General features: G+C 49.3%; 1 protein-coding gene across 1 annotated transcript in view; it reads right to left on the reverse strand.

Moving 5' to 3' along the window:
- The window catches only part of TMPRSS12 (transmembrane serine protease 12), a 319,835-nt gene that overhangs the window by 142,444 nt on the left and 162,008 nt on the right, over nt 1–15,383 (reverse strand). Inside the window, exon 4 of the mRNA XM_085654544.1 lies at nt 14,834–14,976. Within this exon, the coding sequence (XP_085510670.1) occupies nt 14,834–14,976 (143 nt within the window). The remainder of the gene's footprint in view (nt 1–14,833; nt 14,977–15,383) is intronic.

Here is a 15,383-nt window from a genome sequence, read left to right on the forward strand (position 1 = left end):
GCCGGGTTCAAGGCGGGCCCGTAGAGGCCATGGTTGATTGCAGCTAACTGGGAGGCCCAGTAATACCGTTTAATATCCGGGAGGGCAATCCCCCCGTCGTACCATGGGAGCGTCAACTTCGCCAGGGCAATACGCGGCCTCCCGTCCCAGAACAGGCGGCGCTGTAGACTCTCCACCTCACGGAAGTAACGCGCCGGGACTAAATCCATAGTGTTCTGGAGAGCGTACAGGAAGCGTGGCAACGACATCATTTTAAACAGCGCCGCCCGGCCGAGCGGCGAAAGCGGCAGGCGCCGCCAGCGCGCGACGTCCTCCTTCAAGCCCTGGAGGGGGGGAAGCAAGTTCCGCTCATAGCGGGCCTCCGGGTCCAGAGTAATGTAGACACCCAGGTATCTAAACCCCTGAGCGGCAATCTGGATCGGACAGCCCCGCGGGAGGACGGGAGCCTCCCCGGAGAGCACATACACACATGATTTAGCCCAGTTGATGACAAGGCCTGAGTTGCGGCCAAATGAACGTAAAACATCAACCAGGACTATTAGTGATTTACGTGGGGAGGCTAGGTACAAAAGGATGTCATCAGCGTATAGGGACACGCGGTCCTCGTACTCGGGGGTCCAACGGAGACCACGGATGGAAGGCTCCCACCGCAGCCACTCCGCCAGGGGCTCCAAGGCCAGCGCAAACAGGAGCGGCGACAAGGGGCAGCCCTGCCGCGTGCCCCGGCCCAGCTCGAATGGGGCCGATACTCTTCCGTTTACCACCACCTGCGCCAATGGGCCCGAATACAACAATTTGACCCAACTGATGAAACCCGGGCCAAATCCAAACTTCGCCAGCATCGCCCAAATGTATGGCCACTCAAGCGTGTCAAACGCCATGGTGGCGTCTAAGGACGCCAGTATGGCCGGCTCCCGCACGAATGGAACACGTGCGAGCACCCCGTGCAAGCGCCGCAGATTAAGGGCTGTGTTGCGATGGGGAATAAAGCCGGACTGGTCTTGGTGGACCAGATCGCCCACCACGCCGACCAGCCGATTGGCCAGCACCTTGGCAAGAATTTTGGGCTCCGCATTTAAGAGCGAGATAGGCCGATAGGATGTAACCCGGTCCCGAGGTCTCCCTTCCTTGTGGATCACCACGATTGTAGCCAGACGCTGGTCCAGCGGGAGGGAGCCCAACGAGTGGGCCGCTAGGAACATCGCGCGAAGGTGGGGTGCCAATGCATCCGGTCGCAACTTATACAACTCGATAGGGATGCCATTCGGGCCCATGGCCTTGCCAGAAGCGACCGAGCGTATGGCGAGGGCAATTTTGTCGGAGGTGGGAGCGGCATCCAACGACACCCTGTCCTCCTCCGAAAGGGAAGGGAGCGCGATATCCCTAAGCAGGGCATGGGAATCCTCCTCCAAGCAGGGAGAAACCGGGGAATACACTTCACGGAAATAATCCGCGAAACAGGAGACAATTTCTTCTGGCTCGGTTACACTCACTCCATCCATCCTCTCAATCAGCGGGACCACACGATTCGCTCTCTCCTTTTTATCCAACCACGCGAGCAGTTTACCAGCCTTATCACCCACATCATACAGTCGCCCCTGTTGCTCCCTACTGAGGCCCCTGGCCGCCTCCGTGACGAGGGCCCTGTAGGCCGCCTGCTTAAGCTGTAGGACATGTAGCGCAGCATCTGTCACCCCACCCTCTAGATCACCCTCCAATTCGACAATTTCGGCCTCCACCCGGGTCACCTCCTCCCGCTCGCGCCTCCGGGCATGGGAAATAAGGGATAGGGCCTCCCCTCTGAGAACTGTCTTGAAGGCTTCCCACAGGGAGATAGCCGAAGAGACAGACCCCACATTCTCATCAAAGTATCGCTGTAAGGATTTAATCAAGTCAGCGCGAATGATGGGGTCGCGCAGGTACCAGGCATTGATTGGAACTACCCTGCCCTCACCCCTCGGGAAGACATCAATGTGTAACAGGAGCGGGGAGTGATCTGAAATACCCCGCGCCAAATGGCGCACCTCTCCTACCCTCCAAACATAGGCCACCGGGACAAGGACATAATCAAGCCGTGAGAGGCTACCATGGGCCCCCGAGTGGAAAGTGTACTGCAGCTGCGTGGGATGTTTTAAGCGCCAGCAGTCCACCAATCCCAGTGTATCCAAGAGGCCGGACAGCCACGCCTGTGCCCGGGGGAGGTCCCTAGGGGGGTGACGATCCACAGTCCCAGAAACCACCGCATTGAAGTCCCCCCCAACCACCAGAAGCCCCCCCGGAAGGCCAAGGAGAAGGCGCCCCAGGTCTGCAAAAGTGGTCGACTGTAGTCCCGGTGGGACGTATACTGATACAAAGACAACTACTTTGCCCTCCATTCTCCCCACCAAGACAGTGTAGCGTCCCCTATCATCATGAAGCACCTCATCAATTTCCAACGGGAGCGAGTTCTTCACCATGATGCCCACACCCCGTGAGCCCGACGTGAAGCCCGAGTGGGCCACTAAATGGTAGCCACGCCGATTCATGGCACAAAAAGAATTACCAATAAGGTGTGTCTCCTGCAAAAAGACTACATCGGGTGAGATTCGTTTCAAATACTGCAGGACCACACCTCGTTTGATCCTATCCCCCAGTCCATTAACGTTCCAAGACAACAAAGTCAAGTCCCTACCCCCCATCACACACAAAAGCCATCATTCGTCCCCCGAAGAGCACCTTAAGACCAATACAAAAAAGGGTTTGCCTTGTGGTAAAAACGAACAACACCCCACCCCAACCCACCCACCCCAACAGAACTCCCCCCTCCCTGCACCCCTGCATGAGCCCAAACAGCCCCCCCAAAGTGCAGTGTGCCTGTCGCCCCATAGATGGTTAAACTAACTAAGCCCCCAGAGGAGGAGGGAGAACCCCCAAGAGACCCCACACGACCTCCACAGGAGGGGAACTTACTCGAACAGACGAACAGTCCAAAGTGACATCAATTTTGTCCAGAGCGAGGCCTAATATTAGTCCCTCAGTCCTGATCCGGCGAGCCCTCTCCCCCAACCGCTCCCCCCCCGCCCCCCCGAGCCCGATCCCCAGGTAAAGTATCCAGCCAGTCCCCAGCCGCTTCGGGACGATCAAAAAAGTGCGTGCGGCCATCCACCTCCACCCGCAACTTAGCTGGGAAAAGCATCGCATACTTGAGGTTAAGGTCTCGTAGACGACGTTTGACTCCGAGAAAGCTCAGTCTCTGCTTTTGGACCGCTGGAGTGAAATCAGGATAAAAGTTGATGTCCATGTTGTCGAGTCTGACCGGTCCCTGTAGTCTGGAGGATTGCAGAATAGCATCTCTGTCCCGAAAGTTGAAAATCCGGGCGATGAGAGGCCTCGGAGGGGCTCCGGTCTTAGGCCTTCCCCCGGGAACCCTGTGGGCCCGTTCCACCGCGAAGAATTTACTCAGCCCCCGGGGCTGGAGATGAGTGAGAATCAAGTCCTCCACGAATAGGTCCGCCGCCGCCTCCTCACGTCCCTCAGGCACCCCGATAATGCGGACATTGTTCCTCCGGGCCCGACCCTCGGAATCCTCCAAGCGGCGGTCCATCAGCGCACTCGCCTGGCCAAGCCGGCGCACCTCCTTTTGGAGGGTCGCCACATCTGTCATGAGGCCCGATGTGGTGTGGGCCAAAGAATCGACCCGATCATTCGTCTTGGATAGATCGGCCCTCACCAAGCCAACATCCACGAGGACCGAGTCTATCTTCTGCGCCAGTGTATCAAAACGCTGGCTCACCGAGGCCTTTATCTCGGCGATAGCACCCATGACATCCCGCAGGGTCAGATCCGCGGGCAGGGCAGGAGCATCAGTCGGGCCCTCGGGGGACCTACGCGGCACTTCAGGAGATCCCTTCTGGAGGGTGTAGCGGTCCATGCAGTTAGACTGCTGGGCTGCGCCACGTCGGGTCGATTTCACCTTTGCCCGGTCACCATCTTGCTTTGTGGACATGGTTCCAGTCCCCCGATCGTGCCAATCACGTCGCAAAGGGCAGGTAAGCCGGTTCACGGGCTCCGGGGGTGGGCCACCACAGACCCGCGGGGTGGATCACAGCCGGCGGGCCGGCAGGGTACCCCAACGAGGCCACACCACCTCACAGTGCCCCGCGACCCAACCTCGCCAAGACAGCAAGGAGGGTGCAAAAGCAAAAGTGAAAGTGCGGGGTACGCGAGTCGCCGAGCCCTGCCCGCCGCTGTTGTTCACTTTGTCTCCGGATAGCCCCACAGATCTAATCCGGGGTCCGGCGTGGAGAAGGCCGCAAGCCTCGATCGATGTTTCCGCCGGTGTCCGAGGTCCAATTTGGAAGCGGAAAACGGGTGCCGCCTCAGCCCGGGCTCACCAAAACAGTCCCCTCATCTAGGACAGGATATTTTCAGGATATGTGTAGGAGGTCACGGAGGTCCTCGGGAGCCTCGCACCTACGCGGCCATCTTGGTTGCGCGCTAGGCTCCTCCCTCCTAAAATAAGTTTGAAGCGATACTTGGCTACCCAGGCAGTTCACCGTATTGCATTTTTAATGCTTGTTTTGCATTGTATAGTGTTATAATGCAAAGCTTGAAATGGCCACTAAATTTACAAAGACATACAGTACTGATAAAACTATATTGCACACGGATGCTAATGTTAGAAAGTTGGGTTTCAATGAATATTTATAATGTGTGCATCACCAAGTAGTCTTGATGTGTTTTGATTCTATTAAAATCTTTTTCATCACACTTCAGAATTACAAACAAATGAGCTTCATTTTTGCTTTCCTATCTGCTTAATGGGCACAGTTTATTTCCATTTTGTTAGTTCCATTTTGTTGTGTTGCAGTAAAATAGCCTCCTACAGCATTTCATTTGAGACTGCACCAGCAACATTGTTACATAATTCACTTTACTTTTCTTTCTTTGACTGGAAAGTGAGAGGAGTTTGTAAATACCAATTCCTATGCCAAAAACCACGAGCAGCAATTTGTCAGAAGACATAGCCTGACATTTGATGTCTGTCTTTGTAGCGCACTAGTTGTGACAAGATAAATGCAAAATTTACATGCATCTTTATTTATAGTTTGGACTTGGCGAAACGCCCAAAAAACTAGTCAATTCAGTATTTTATCACATTTTATTAACTTTATGCATTCCCAGGGACCCAAATAATGTCAGTGAATTCCTGTGGCTCCCTACATCACCTACCTACATGCCCGCTCTCCAGGGACTCGTGAGATCCCATTTAAAATAGGACTTTATCAAACCACCTTATGCATCGTAGTGGCCCAGCCATGTTATCAACAAAGCAAATGTTAGGACATGCATGCCTGACCCGTAGGTCCCGACGTTAACATTTTAAATATGTATGTTTTTAACATGTACAATTACTTTTTAAATACTCACCAGCTTACATTCTTTTTTATAGAGTATTTTTAAATTGTATAAATTAATAATACAAATAAAGGTATACTTCACTAAGGCTCTGGCAGAGTTAGAAGTAGTCACCAAGATTCAAAGGAATTCCCCCCCCCCCCCCTTCCCTCCTCACCCACCGCCCTGCAAAAGAGCTGTAGCATAAAGTTTTAGAGGCATATTAACAAAGAACAGGGAAAATTAACGCTAAGGGCGCTTCGTGTTAATTTTTTTAACGCCCGCTATCGCTGGATAATATCGCCTGGTTATCGCGTTGTTAACAACGCTAACCGCCTAGGTGATAAAAAATCCAGCGATAGCGGCATTTTGGGAGGCTATCGCTGGTAATGCAGCGATAAAACTACAAGGATAGGGATATCCTTGTTGATAGCCCATGGGTGACTTAGCCATGTAATCCACCTCCCATTGGATTACATGGCTAGGTCTGAAAATTATCAGACGTAAAAAAGCAGCGTTAACCGTGGTTAGCGCTGCTTTTTTTTGTCTCTAACAGGGTTAGCGTGAAGCTTGTTAATAGGAGAAATGTCGCTTAGCGACATTTCTCCTATTATTTTGCTCTGGAACGCCCACTTTGCATCTCATTAGAGATGCAAAGGGAAGCGTAGTGAAAAAGGGTGCTAACATGCGATTTTGCATGTTAGCACCCTGTTGTTGATAAGGCGATATTTTTATCTCCGCTTCTTTGGCTTTTAAAGTCAAAAAAGCGGTGATAAAGCCCTTGTTAATATGCCCCTTAGTTACCATAGTAGTGCAAAGCAGCTCACGGTAACGTCCTGCCGTGGTTTTGGGATGCCAGAGCTCTCATGTTTCCCGGACCCAACCATGAGCAGCTCATCCAGTTCGGGTTTTTGCTTTTCATTTTGACACTTTTAGTCCTTTTCCTTACATTGTAAAATTAGGAGAAGTCAGAAATGCAAAACAACAACAGACAGCATCAGCTGTTGGTGCATAAAACTCGAGAGACCTGGTATAAGAGATGCCTATCAAAAGGCACGACGATACGAAGTATTTTACGAGCGTGCACCCACTGGACTACATTATCAGTTACTGTTCTTTTAATCTCGCCAACCATCTCCACTGACCTCTTATGGTACATAGCAATATGGTGCAATATATGAAATCAAATCACTTCTATTTAGATAGACGCCGCAAGATGTCAGCTAATAACTAATCCCTTTACTACGGGCCTCGTGACAAGTTGCCCCAGATCGGTCACAAGTCTTATTACGACCCCCGGAATGACATTTTAGTTTCCTCAAGTTCCCTCCATTTTGCGGCACCGATGGGTTTCCGTCGTAACCTGTGTTGAATGGCGGAAGCAACTGATAAGAGTACCAGCAAATTCACAAAGACGCCCCACCCTTGAAAGCCAGCTTAGCCGAACAAATCATCTATCAACAAGGATTCATTTCCCCGGTTTTCACAGAGAAGGGCAGATTCATCGGAAGCTCTTGTCAACAAATCTCACAGATTTAGAATAATGCTTCCACAATTAACTCACCAGCAGACACCCGGGTGGAGCCCAGCCTGCTGCATACATCAGCCGCATCCCTGGACTGGGGCACACGGACTCAAAGCGACAATTGACCTCATTGTTCCTATATTCCCTCCACCAGGAAGACTCCCGGGGAACCAATGGATCGCGATCCTCCACATGCCAGGACCACTTTCCACCCACCTGTAATCCCTTTATGGGCACTTATGGCACATTTGTGAAGCCCTCAGGGCAGCTTGTTGGATTTGGGCGCGCTACGTGACCACACAGACTGCGCCGTCTCATGCAATCCGGTGCCACTGTTGGGCTTCTATGAAAAAAGACACACAATAGTGCACCTAGCGCAGAGGTGGAGGATTAAAAACCAAGCAGTGCCCCGGGGCACAGAATACTCAAGGATGACACCATTACAGGTGGTGCCAAGGATAAGCCACACAAATAGAATGAAGCTGGAATGGCAACAGATGCAAGTCCAACATAGTGCTGCGGGCAGTGGCGCTCCTTATGTAAAACTCTTTACACTGCTCGCCCAGCTCTCAACTAAGAGTTAGCCACAGCACGACTATTTTTCACCTAGAAAAGTTGCATAGCAGCACACGGATTTCATCTGAATCTACACAAAAAAGGCACGGTGTGGATACCAATTAAAAACAAGCGCTCGCCAGGCAGCCGCTGTTTATTTTTGCATCGCGCTTTCACTTTAAAGTGAAAGCGCGATGCAAACATAAACACGCGGCACCCTCTCTCCTTTTGAGACGGCCCATCCGGACTGGCTCTCATGGCTTGTTTATCTAACACGCCTCCTAAAGATAAGAAATTGCTTTGCAACAGCCGCAAAGCAGACGAGCCAGTCCGGATGGGCCGGACCAAAAGGCGAAAGGGTGGTAACAATGAAGCCTCATTTTCAATGGAAGGCCACCGTTTACCATAAACGATGACGCATTCCAATGAAAATGAGGGGCGGGGCTTCAAGCCCTTTTCACAAAGTGTGCAATAAATCTCGCGAGGCGAGCAGCGCATGCGCTGCCACGCCACGCGAGACCTAAAAAATGGCATTTATAATGCCAGTAACTTCAACTCCAACAAATGCAAGACCAATTGCATTTCCAATTAAATTGGTCTCGAATTTGTTAAAGTTAGAGCTGTTGGTGTTGAAAATGACAATGTTTTTTACTTTTATATACCACTGGCAATAGTGCAAAGCAAATATAATAATTCCACTGCAAATAAAAACAAAACTAAACGTTTTGCCCCATTTTTATAATTGGCTTCTGTCCCTGTCCTTTGTAAACAGTGGCTTTTCATTGATCAATAGGTTTAGTAGTTCCTCCTTAAAATTGCCTTGTTTTTTCTTGTAACCTCCCATGGGAACACTTCCTGGTACATGTGTTGTTACTCCGAACCTGTCTTTTGTAAACCGTGGCTTTTCATTGGACAATAGATTTAGTTTAATTATAGCTTTAGATCACTGCTTTCCTAAAGGATTTACAGACAGAACACAAGCTAAGTCCTCCATAAGGCTGGCCATGGATACTTTACTCACTAGCACATCTCACATTAATATGAGACCTTCTATTAATTTCCTTTCATCAGCTCCACACAGAGTAGAACCTACTCCGGAGTTAATATAATAATTCTTTTGTCACATTTCAAAGCTACTAATTTTATATATGGACATAGCTAGCTGAATGTCCTAGTGGTACTGTCTTGCATGCAATGCATTATGGGTAGGTTGGATTTACCATATCTTCTGCACGTGCAGTACCATATGTGGCCAAAAGAGGTCTCCTGGGACTCCTTTTGGCCAGATATGGTACTGCACCCTGTAACATGTCTAGATTAACAAGCATTTGCAATGCAATAGGTCTCGCATTTATGTGAGTTTAAGCTATTGGCATTGTAAATGACAATGCCTTTTATTTGTGTTTTAAAAACCAAAACATAAATAAAAGGCATTGTCATTTACAATGTCAATAGGTCAAACTTGCTTAAATTCGAGACCTATTGCATTGCAAATGCTTGTTTATTATTGAGTGGGGCCTTGACTAAACCGCAATAGATTTTCACATCAGAAAGGCTCCATATTGAGCAAGGGATGCGCCGGAATCAAAGGTATGAAAAAAGATGAAAAGAATTGCGGGGCATATCATCAAGACAATTATCGCCGCTTTAGCGGCCGTTTATGGCCGTAAAGCGGCGATAATTGTAACGCGGTATCAACAAGCACACGCTAACAGGCTTTAGCGTGTGTTTCCTTGTATTATCACCCATTTCACTAATGCCTTGCATGTCATCGCTAATGAGATGCAAGGTAGGCGTTCCCAACTGAAATTCAGCAAAAATAGTCGCTAACACAGCTTCTCACTATCAACAAGGATATCGCTAACCCGCCTAGCGACATAAAAAGTTGCGCTAACCATGTATATATCGCCGGTTTCTATGACCTGCTAATTTTCTGACTTACCTATATGTATCATGGGAGGTGGATTGAGAAGCTAAGTCCACATCTCCCTATCAACAATGTTTTCCCTATCGCTGTTTTTTATCGCTGGAAATCCAGCGATATTGCTGCTTTTCGCCGCTATTGCCGGGATTTCTGTCGCCTCGGCGATGCGCGTTGTTAATAGTGCGCTAACCGGGCGATAGAATCTGGCGATAGACGGCGATGGAAATGTTCACGCTACACGCGGCCAGCGATAATTATCGCTGACGCTTGATGATATGCCCCATAATGTTTACTTAGCAATACAGTACTATGTGAAAAAGGCATGCAGTGTGAAAGGGTTTTTGCTCATCCTGAGAGTTTGGAGAATGTATGTCAATGTAGTTCCTCACCCAAGGAAGACTTTTCTTGTGTAAAGTGTGGGTATGGTAACTGGGAACAGTAACCAGTGCAATGTTTGGTGTTGGTGCGGGATTTAAGCTTTTACCTAGTGGCCAAGTCACCAAGAAACTCCAGGTGAGGATGCCATTGAAGATGCAGCACATTCTGTTAACTGCAGGAGAAGCTGGGGTCAGCAAGGGGGCTGAAGGAGTACCCTTTACAGTATGTGGAAAACATTAAACACCACTCGTCTAGGAACCTGCAAATTAATGAAGAACATTGGCAGTTTTTCGTCCCTGCGGTTGGTGTTCAGTCTTGCCTGGGAAACAAAGAAGCAAGTCCCAAATGGGAAAGTAACTATAGAGAGAACTGTAAGGACGATTCTTCAGCCCATCTACAGAGATTGCTAAATAATTGTTATGGAAGTACTGTGAAGAATCAAGATTCAACACATTCTTCATCAGGAAATTTCTATAGCCTCCATAATATATTGTAGAGAAGGACTAGGTACTGACTTCAGCACTTTTACTTCACCTGATTTCAAGGAAATCTGAATTTTTCAGCGTACTAATAGTTCTTTTCTCCTTTTGTTTTTATTCATGTGTTTTTTGATCAAACATGAGGCAGGAGATGCTCTGGAAACAATTTCTAGTGTCATTAAAATCACGAGCAAGCTTTCTATTCTTTTAAAAGTGCTCATCAAGTAATTTCAGGATAGGACCTTGTGTTTTCGAGTTTTCCGGTATAGAAGTACTGATCCCAGGTTCTGCCAGCACAGATGCTGTATCGGAACCTAAAAAGAGAAAATTCAACCTTGAAGTGAGGACTAGTCCAAACGCCCAAAAACCTCTTTGGTATTTTTGGCTACAGGGGCCTTATTAATTCCAGGAGGATCTACGCCCATTCTATCGAGTTCAGAGGTAGGAGTGCTAATCTGTGGTATTGTTTTAATTAAGATCTGGAATGAACACGTCATTTAGTACTGGAGAATGAAAAATGTCCTAGTACACATGAAAGAAAGTTTCAGTTCTATTAAGGACAATGGAGGCGAGGATTATGCTCAACTTTCTTTTATTTCCATATCCAGCAGTGTTTAATTTTAACAAAAAAACTATCATTCCCAAGAGTCCTAGGGAAAGGTCAACAAGAAGGTGGACCAATCAGACGTCATGAACTCCCTGAAAGGCACAGGGCTTCTGGAATACGTCCTCTTTCCCACTTAGCGCTCACGGTGCAAACACAAGTCTGTGCACCAGACGAAGACCAGAACACTGCAGTGTATTACAGAAAATGCACTTTTCCCAGAGCAGCTGCGGACCCGCGCCTGTACTGAGGACAGCACATTAGTGAAAGGGTGACCGGCTGTGGCAAGGCGCCTGTCCAACTATCACTGTGCAGGTGAAACCCCGTCCTGCATTTCAAAATGAGGCGTGATCGACGTACAGGTGCGTGCAGTTAGTGCAGGAAGATGCCTGTGACCCCTTTTACTCTCTTTCATGAGGGGCACCTGGAGCGCGCACTGACGGCGTGCCACCTCTGTGTGGTGACGGCCTCTTTGCCTCTGCAACAGCATTTCTATTACAGCGCAGGAGCAAAGGATTCCTTCATCCGCATGGGGCCTTACCCTTACCTCATGCAAAAGAGGCAGCATCTTTGCCTCTGCACCAAGCATTCCCAAACAGCGCGGGAGCATAGGATTCCTTCATCTGCATGGGGCCTTACCTCATGTAAAAGAGGCGGCATCTTTGCCTCTGCGCCAGCATTTCCAATACAGCGTGGGAGCAAAGGATTGCTACATTAGCATGGGGCCTTACCTCATGCAAAAGAGGCGGCATCTTTGCCTCTGCGCCAGCATTTCCAAACAGCGCGGGAGCACAGGATTCCTTCATCTGCATGGGGCCTTACCTCATGCAAAAGAGGCGGCATCTTTGCCTCTGCGCCAGCATTTCCAAACAGCGCGGGAGCACAGGATTCCTTCATCTGCATGGGGCCTTACCTCATGCAAAAGAGGCGGCATCTCTGCATGGGGCCTTACCTAATGCAAAAGAGGCGGCATCTTTGCCTCTGCGCCAGCATTTCCAATACAGCGTGGGAGCAAAGGATTGCTACATTAGCATGGGGCCTTACCTCATGCAAAAGAGGCGGCATCTTTGCCTCTGCGCCAGCATTTCCAAACAGCGCGGGAGCACAGGATTCCTTCATCTGCATGGGGCCTTACCTCATGCAAAAGAGGCAGCATCTTTGCCTCTGCACCAGCATTTCCAAACAGGGCAGGAACACAGGATTCCTTCATCTGCATGAAGCCTTACCTCATGCAAAAGAGGCGGCATCTCTGCATGGGGCCTTACCTAATGCAAAAGAGGCGGCATCTTTGCCTCTGCGCCAGCATTTCCAATACAGCGTGGGAGCAAAGGATTGCTACATTAGCATGGGGCCTTACCTCATGCAAAAGAGGCGGCATCTTTGCCTCTGCGCCAGCATTTCCAAACAGCGCGGGAGCACAGGATTCCTTCATCTGCATGGGGCCTTACCTCATGCAAAAGAGGCGGCATCTTTGCCTCTGCACCAGCATTTCCAAACAGGGCAGGAACACAGGATTCCTTCATCTGCATGGGGCCTTACCTCATGCAAAAGAGGCGGCATCTCTGCATGGGGCCTTACCTAATGCAAAAGAGGCGGCATCTTTGCCTCTGCGCCAGCATTTCCAATACAGCGTGGGAGCAAAGGATTGCTACATTAGCATGGGGCCTTACCTCATGCAAAAGAGGCGGCATCTTTGCCTCTGCGCCAGCATTTCCAAACAGCGCGGGAGCACAGGATTCCTTCATCTGCATGGGGCCTTACCTCATGCAAAAGAGGCGGCATCTCTGCATGGGGCCTTACCTAATGCAAAAGAGGCGGCATCTTTGCCTCTGCGCCAGCATTTCCAATACAGCGTGGGAGCAAAGGATTGCTACATTAGCATGGGGCCTTACCTCATGCAAAAGAGGCGGCATCTTTGCCTCTGCGCCAGCATTTCCAAACAGCGCGGGAGCACAGGATTCCTTCATCTGCATGGGGCCTTACCTCATGCAAAAGAGGCGGCATCTCTGCATGGGGCCTTACCTAATGCAAAAGAGGCGGCATCTTTGCCTCTGCGCCAGCATTTCCAATACAGCGTGGGAGCAAAGGATTGCTACATTAGCATGGGGCCTTACCTCATGCAAAAGAGGCGGCATCTTTGCCTCTGCGCCAGCATTTCCAAACAGCGCGGGAGCACAGGATTCCTTCATCTGCATGGGGCCTTACCTCATGCAAAAGAGGCGGCATCTCTGCATGGGGCCTTACCTAATGCAAAAGAGGCGGCATCTTTGCCTCTGCGCCAGCATTTCCAATACAGCGTGGGAGCAAAGGATTGCTACATTAGCATGGGGCCTTACCTCATGCAAAAGAGGCGGCATCTTTGCCTCTGCGCCAGCATTTCCAAACAGCGCGGGAGCACAGGATTCCTTCATCTGCATGGGGCCTTACCTCATGCAAAAGAGGCGGCATCTCTGCATGGGGCCTTACCTAATGCAAAAGAGGCGGCATCTTTGCCTCTGCGCCAGCATTTCCAATACAGCGTGGGAGCAAAGGATTGCTACATTAGCATGGGGCCTTACCTCATGCAAAAGAGGCGGCATCTTTGCCTCTGCGCCAGCATTTCCAAACAGCGCGGGAGCACAGGATTCCTTCATCTGCATGGGGCCTTACCTCATGCAAAAGAGGCGGCATCTCTGCATGGGGCCTTACCTAATGCAAAAGAGGCGGCATCTTTGCCTCTGCACCAGCATTTCCAATACAGCGCGGGAGCAAAGGATTGCAACATTAGCATGGGGCCTTACCTCATGCAAAAGAGGCGGCATCTTTGCCTCTGCACCAGCATTTCCAAACAGCGCAGGAACACAGGATTCCTTCATCTGCATGGGGCCTTACCTCATGCAAAAGAGGCGGCATCTCTGCATGGGGCCTTACCTAATGCAAAAGAGGCGGCATCTTTGCCTCTGCAACAGCATTTCCAATACAGCGCGGGAGCAAAGGATTGCTACATTAGCATGGGGCCTTACCTCATGCAAAAGAGGCGGCATCTTTGCCTCTGCGCCAGCATTTCCAAACAGCGCGGGAGCACAGGATTCCTTCACCTGCATGGGGCCTTACCTCATGCAAAAGAGGCGGCATCTCTGCATGGGGCCTTACCTAATGCAAAAGAGGCGGCATCTTTGCCTCTGCGCCAGCATTTCCAATACAGCGTGGAAGCAAAGGATTGCTACATTAGCATGGGGCCTTACCTCATGCAAAAGAGGCGGCATCTTTGCCTCTGCGCCAGCATTTCCAAACAGCGCGGGAGCACAGGATTCCTTCATCTGCATGGGGCCTTACCTCATGCAAAAGAGGCAGCATCTTTGCCTCCCTTGCACCAGCATTTCCAAACAGCGCGGGAGCACAGGATTCCTTCTTTTGCATGGGGTCTTACCTCATGCAAAAGGGGGAATACCTTCTTGAGACTACCCTAGCACACATTTAACACCAACTAGCTCAGTATTACAAAAAGTGACTCAAATGATTGCAGCGTCGTGCTTAATACCAAAGTGCCCCGGGGCGCAAACATTGGGTGAGGAAAGATAGGTCTTGAATCAAGATTGGGGAAGTCATAACATGAGAATGAAGCAGTAGTTACCGAGGAGTCTGGTGTAGGACGACATGGTATTGTCCTAAAATCATGCCGGAACTTGATGTATAATATGAACCTTGGGCATATTTAGCAGACTCTCTGAAATGCAGGACACAACATAAGGCAACTATTTTAAAAAGGAAATAAGTGTTTGTAAAAACATTTTGTATCTGACCCAAACGTGAGCGAGATGATCCGGGAAACATCCCACACTGTCTTCCTTTAATGACTTTTCTGATCAAAGCCAGTATTATGTACCACGAAAAAGAAACAGTTTGTTTTACTAAATCGCCATAGACAAATTTAACACATATATGTGCTTAAATATTTAGCAAATTACCAACTATAAATAATGACAAGGTACCTATCCAAAAAAAGAATTTACCTGGCAAGAATCAATACCTCCATCTGCATAGCCGGCACAAATCATATTTGATGAAATGACACCATCATACCATCCTGGCTTGTTACATAGAGAAGTAGAGAGGATGTCCACTTGTGCTTCCTGTAAGAGTATAGATGATGTGCCTATAATAGAACAAGTCATGTTTTAATACTGTACTTGTGTGCTCTTAGAGCTTAGGGGGTTGCTAAAGCCAAGGGAGTATCAAAGTGTGGAGTTCATGTCAATGGGGAAACTCAATCATCCTGTAGATTATATTCCAGCAACAAGAACCTCACCCGGAAAGTAATTTACCAGCTAAAAATGTCAGTGCCTCCCCCATCAATATCAGGAGGGCCAGAACGGAAAATCCTATGTTATTGCTGTAATAGTCTAACATTAATCATCAGAGTAAATGCCAAAGTGATCTCGGTGAAATTTCAGTTTGCCATGTAGGAAGTATACCATGCAGGAATTGAAGGCTTCTTGGAAATATTGAACATTCCCTGGTGACCTTGTGTGTAGTGGAAGCAGGAGAAGTGGATATAAGTAC

This window comes from Triturus cristatus, chromosome 4_1 (genome assembly GCF_964204655.1).
Source record: "Triturus cristatus chromosome 4_1, aTriCri1.1, whole genome shotgun sequence".
Classification (NCBI taxonomy): domain Eukaryota; kingdom Metazoa; phylum Chordata; class Amphibia; order Caudata; family Salamandridae; genus Triturus; species Triturus cristatus.